The 6,267-nt window shown below is 39.3% G+C and overlaps 1 protein-coding gene across 1 annotated transcript in view; it reads right to left on the bottom strand.

The window, feature by feature from the left end:
* Window positions 1–6,267, bottom strand: part of LOC111869476 (fatty acid synthase) — a 40,031-nt gene that overhangs the window by 20,126 nt on the left and 13,638 nt on the right. The window contains exons 7-9 of the mRNA XM_033753446.1: window positions 4,784–5,014; window positions 4,290–4,487; window positions 1,033–1,164 (exon numbers count right to left, since the gene is read on the bottom strand). Of these exons, the coding sequence (XP_033609337.1) occupies window positions 1,033–1,164; window positions 4,290–4,487; window positions 4,784–5,014 (561 nt within the window). The remainder of the gene's footprint in view (window positions 1–1,032; window positions 1,165–4,289; window positions 4,488–4,783; window positions 5,015–6,267) is intronic.

Genomic DNA, 6,267 nt, shown 5'->3' with positions numbered 1-6,267 from the left:
TAGTTTATTATTTATGATACATATCTAATTCTTTTTTACTAGAAACCTGTCTAGAGACATTTGTTTTTGCCGACGCTTCAAAATTTGGTGAAAATGCGACACAGCATTATCATTAAATAAATTTGTAGTGGGCATAGCCACTGCCTTATTAGGGTGATGCTTCTCAATGTATGACGCAACAGTTTCCCATGCTTTCAGAATTTCTCTTATTGCGCCAGAAGATTATTGCTTTGCTGTTACCTCCTCCTCCTCTGACAAATTCTCCTCCACAACTTCTTGCTGTGAAGCACAATGCAACTCCAAACCGTTGATGTAGACCGACTGTATGTGCGTGCTAGATCAGCCATGCTCACACCTCGTTCTCGCTTTTCAATGATTTTAAGTTTCATTTCTACGGTTATTTTTATTCTCTTATGGCTGTCTTTTTGCGGCTTTTTCTTCGGGCACATTTTTGCAAGGGCTATTAAACTTTGCACATAAAAATCACAAATAATATGTCTGAACACAAGTTTGCAAAAATGTGTGACCACAAGCAACACTAAGATGCTAGCAGAACAGGCGCTAAACACAGACTGATGTAGCAAGCGCACAATCCGGGACTTCCCTTCTCGTCACTCGTCAGGCAAAACGTCACTCATTAAGCAAGTCATTTTTTTACAATTTGTTTTCCTCGTTATGCGAATTACTCGTTAAGAGAGGTTCCACTGTATAAATTTGGAAACCAGGCACTCACCTCCTGCTCTTTCATTCCGAAATCCTGGGCTTAACTTTCTAAGGGTATATGACTTAAGCTGGAGCTGAATCTGATTCAGCTTCTCAATCCCACACATAGATAACATATCTACATCATGCCAAACAGTAGGAAGGGTCTTGGTGGATAAGAGAGTGTAGGTATAGGCTGAAAGATGACCAGTATAAAAGGAATGGGTACAAAATGTAGGATGTGTAGCAAGGCAACAGGCTGTTTCATAGAATAATATACTGATACAAGGCACAGCTCAATGAAATCATGGTACTTAATTGCATACTCACTTTAATACTCCTCAGGTTACTGCCATCCTGTGTGAGAAGTGTGTACCCACGATACTTGTGGCCAACAATTTCTGTTGACTGGAGATCATGCATCAGGTGCACGAACTCTGCATCAACTTGATGGCTCTCAAACTGTAGGTACATGCAGTGGCAAAAACTATGTAACTGCAGATATTTTCAACTGAAGTCAAAATGATGAAACAGCATCTTAAATATAATCATGTCAGATTTACACAGCTACAGGTCACCAAAATGCAGGGCAAAATCATGACATAAAGATAAGAAACAGATATTTTGAAAATGTGGCACAGGTCAGATAATTGGGAACAATGATAACAGATTGAAACCTGATTCAGGAGGAAACTAAGAGGAGATGGAACTCAGGTAATGCTTGCTACCATTCAGTCTAGAACCTTTGTTCTTCTTGTCTGCTGTCCAAAAACATAAAAATTAGAATATACAAAACTACAATTTTGCCTGTGGTTCTGTATGGGTGTGAAACTTGGTCTCTGACATTAAGGGAGGGACATAGACTGAGGGTGTTTGAGAACAGGGTGTTGAGGAGAATATTTGGACTGAAGAGAGATGAAGTGACAGGAGGTTGGAGAAAACTGCATAATGAGGAGCTTCATAATTTTTACTCTTGTCCAAGTATAATCAGAATGATCAAGTCAAGGAGGATGAGGTGGGCAGGTCATGTAGCACAAATGGGGGAGATATTGGATATTGGTGGGAAAGCCAGAAGGAAAGAGACCACAGGGAACACCAAGGTTTAGGTGGGTGGACAATATTAGAATGGATCTTGAGAGATAAGATGGGATGTTATGGATTGGATAGATCTGGCTCAGTATAGGGACCAGTGGAAGGCTCTTGTGAACACGGTAATGAACCTTCAGGTTCCATAAAATGCTGGGAAATTCTTGAGTAGCTGCTGAATTGGAGGTTCCCCCATAAGGGCTCAGCTCTATGAGTAAGTAAGTAAGTAAGTAAGTAAGATGGAAGGAAAATATTATTGCACTTATTTATGAAAAAGTGTTATACAGTTGATTCTAATAATTATTGAGTACTTTCAGAATATACTGTCATATGTATGAGTGACTATAGACATGGTTTCGACCAGTAATTGAATTTATTGAACACTTACAGATGGTAACTAAAAGTAACTATAGTGCTGTCACTAACTCACACACTCTTACATTTCACTACAGTATGTACTAATTTTCCTCGTCCTGCTGTATCTTCACCAGTTTTCCCATAGTAATGGCTTCCAATGCCGTAGCTTCTTCAGCTTCCATGATCACATCCTTACTGGCTGGCATCTTCCTCACAAACAATTAAACTCTAAACTTCTCATGTTTATAATACCTTGATGCAGACTGCATAGAAAACAGCCATTCCAACAGTTCTTCTATTGTTGTGTTACACAGCTGTCACACAGACCACGTAGAGAATACTGCTTTCCATTTAGTCCATTAATACATGTTAGGAATCTGTTGCGTAAATATGGGCATTGTTTGCACAGTCATTACTTAGCAATGGGTCTCCATGCTACAGTATGTAGTGTACTGACAATACACCAACATGATCCGTTTTGAAGATACTGTAACAGATTTGATCAACACATTGCCAGGCAGCAGCTCTGTAAATACCGTACTTTACGCAATAACAGAAGCTGTATCTCAGTGAACGAATGTTTATAGCTCATTGCTAGGCAACAGTCAACGTCCCACTGGACTGGTGAGGTAACTATTACGTGACTTGTCTTTTCTGTGGTCTTCCTTATGCAACAATAGAACTGTGATTTCTGTGTCGTCTGTGCCGAGGCAACATAAGGAGACTGTGAGCTGTAAATTCAGAGCAAATTTGAACTAGAAGTGAGTTATGACAGAGTCCCGAATTCTGAGTTCTGAGTTCTTGGCAGGAGACAGCCATAAAATTTGTCGACTTGTGAAGATTTTAAGTGTGAGTTGAAGACTTTATTCATGTGTAATATTTGGAGTGATTTGAAGCGCTAGTTCCTGTGTTTTATTGGATTACCATGAAAGGTCTAACAGTGAATTATAAATCATGGAATCATGTGCAGCACTGTATTTAAGTGTAATTAAGAGAGAGTACCAATAAATTCAATCATCCGAAATATAACCTGTCATTCATCACCTGTACCACCCTACACGTGAAATTTTCGTGCATGAAGTTGGCGGCTCCAATGAAATTAGATTCTTCAACAGTAGTTATGACCACAAATACGTGACAACTGATGTCAGGAGTAACTGGATCATATTGAAGTTATTATTCAACAGAAGATTTATTTTGCATTTCCACTTGAAAGAAAAATGGAAAAAGTGGAATTCCTGAAAGCCATGCTGGCCAAAATGAACGCCAATACTAAAGCAAAGCAAGAAAAAATGGACGCCACTGATGAAAGAATGGATGCCAATATTAAAACAATGATGGAAATGATGAACGAAATGAAAGATGATATCTGAGATGACATGAATGCCAAAGGAAAAACTGACAGAGAGGAAATAAAACAAGAAATAAGAGCTGGCCAGGAACAAAAGCAAGAGATGATCAGAGTCAGATGATCCCTATCCTTAGCCAGATCAATCCAGTCCATACAATCTCATCGTATCTCTCTAAGGTCCACTTTAATTTTGTCCAACCACCTATGCCTTGGTCTTCCTACTGGTCTCTTTCCATTTGGCTTTCCCACCAATATCCTACATGCATTCCTTCTCTCCCGCATTCAATCTACCATCTAGTGCAAATCAATGTAAATCAACAATGATTCATATTACAAAAAGCATGAAATGGGAAACGCTTACCTCACTTATGGAAAGCAATGACAATGATGACAACAGTTGACTGTCTGTCGCATTAGTTCCACAATGAGAACTATGCTCCATGTAGTTAGATATTCTGGTTAGTAGGTTTCTGAATTTTGCTCTACAAAACATGAAACTGTGACAGCAGGCATTGCTAGTGGGGTGGGACTAAGTCCCTTGTACCCCTTGCACTGCGGCCAATTCTGGCCCATTGTACCAGCACCAGATGATATGTGAGCGTGATGGTGGAGCAATTGGCGGAATGAAGATTGGCAGGGGAAACCGAAGTACTCGGAGAAAACATGCCCCGCGCCACTTTGTTGACCACAAATCCCAATTGACCAGATAAGGAATCGAACCCGGGCCACCATGGTAGGAAGCCAGTGATTAACTGCTTGAGCTATGGCGCAGCCACACAGCAGGCATACTTACATCCTTCAGGATGACATCAACTGCCTCTTCTGTACGTCCAGATGCAACAACAAGGGGCGGAACACAATTAGTAGGAGCCTCACTGTTTACTTTTTGCTTCTGATTCCTCTGCAATATGATGTGGGTGTTCGCTCCTCCAAGTCCAAGGGCGCTGACACCCGCAAGGTCACCAGTCCATGGAACCTTCTCAGTCACCACCTAAGATTTGTACATGAAAGAACCATGTAAAGAAATGGATCAGTAAATTGTATAATTATTAGTTTAGTGATCTGATTCCCACAAAGTACAGGGATCAAGCAGCAAGTGTTTTAAGTAGTTTGTGGAGATCCTCAAACTCAAAGTCAATGTTACACATGTCCTTACATGTGAAGCAAAGCACATGCCTGTGTAAGCCACTACCACTGCATCTACAGCCCTGAAACGGTTAAATGAATGAAGTGACAGTATCAGAATATTACAAGCTTCTAACTCAGTGCTGTGATATCAATATTCACCTTCAGCTGTCCATTTATAAGTGATTCAGCTTCCTCTCTGGGGTTGCTGTAGTGGAGATTTGGGGGTATAAAGCCAGTCTCCAGGCCAATGATGACTTTGATGACACCACAAAGACCTGCTGCTCCTTCAGTGTGTCCCATGTTTGACTTGACTGACCCTATCAGCAGTGGTGTCTTCCTCTCTTTGCAAAGAGCTAGGGTAATCTCTTTCAATTCTTCAAGGTCTCCAACCTGCAAGTGGTAAACTTTCTCTATCACAAAAAGACAACATCCCAATAGCTTAAGCTTATCTAATATAATAGCAATGTCCATGTATAAATGCAAGTGCCTATGTCCATCAGCTAAAAGTTGATTCAGTCATCGGTCTACAACTGTAACACTGGCTAGATTATGGGTGTCTCAAAGTACACTGAAATACAGTAACTCTGACTTGTCATAAAGAGTTTTGCCTTCATAACCACCACTATGAGAACCTTGTATCCCACTGAAATTGTCATATTTTATTTGCAACTCACATTGCAGCAGTTCATTGTACATAATATTCTTTATGAAGTCATGCTCTACCACAAAAGATTTGCTATTGTACAAACATCATCAGAATCAACAGAGGGAGGCAACTTGACTTTTGCACCATGAAAACAGCTATCAACAGATCTCCCACTTTCACCCTGAAAACAAAGGACTCCAAAGCACCTACATATTTCCACATCCTGATACACAATGCTTGTACACTGGAAATGTCACAGGCAACATTCCCCTAAAGTGTAGACTGTGCTGCCTTTATCCATAATCTATACACATTCACCTGGTCTCTGGCACATGCATGCCATCATTCAATAGCACCTGGATAAACTTTCACAGTCTCACCCAACAAAACTTTTGCCTTCTTCCACTCTCTGTATATCTTGCTGCATTCTGGAATGTGCACATGCTTTTGTTCACAGACAGAATTATCATTACCAGGGGCAGACACCTCTCTTGCCAATGATGACATCCCTCAGCACAGCCATATCCAAGGTCTGAAGTTCCACATGCACCTTCATCCATTCATTCACTCATTTGTTCATTTCCTTTATTTTCCATATATCCACATACAGGTAAAAAACCTAGGATGTGGAAATGGTCCCTTTGAAAATAGATATATCAAAATACAAATACAAAATTACATGAGTCACATAATAAAAATTATTTACATTAATTGATTAACATAAATAATAATATAAAGTAATATTTTTAATAAGATTTCAATTAATAAACATAATTAAAACAAATTACTATAAAAACTGAATTAATACAATTTTATTTAAATTACCCATATTAACTGAATTAAATACATTACAGATTTGCACACTTATGACCAATTATGTTGACAATATTCACCCATGGAATAAAATGAATGATGATATAAAAACTTCATCAATGCAGATTTAAAACTTCTCTCATCAGTAGCCAACATTTTTATTGTCTGAGGAAGATGATTAAAA

This window comes from Cryptotermes secundus, unplaced genomic scaffold (genome assembly GCF_002891405.2).
Source record: "Cryptotermes secundus unplaced genomic scaffold, Csec_1.0 scaffold1858, whole genome shotgun sequence".
In the NCBI taxonomy this organism is placed as follows: Eukaryota; Metazoa; Arthropoda; class Insecta; order Blattodea; family Kalotermitidae; genus Cryptotermes; species Cryptotermes secundus.
Note: the sequence above shows the minus strand (reverse complement) of the source record. Positions and strands in the feature narration are given on the sequence as shown.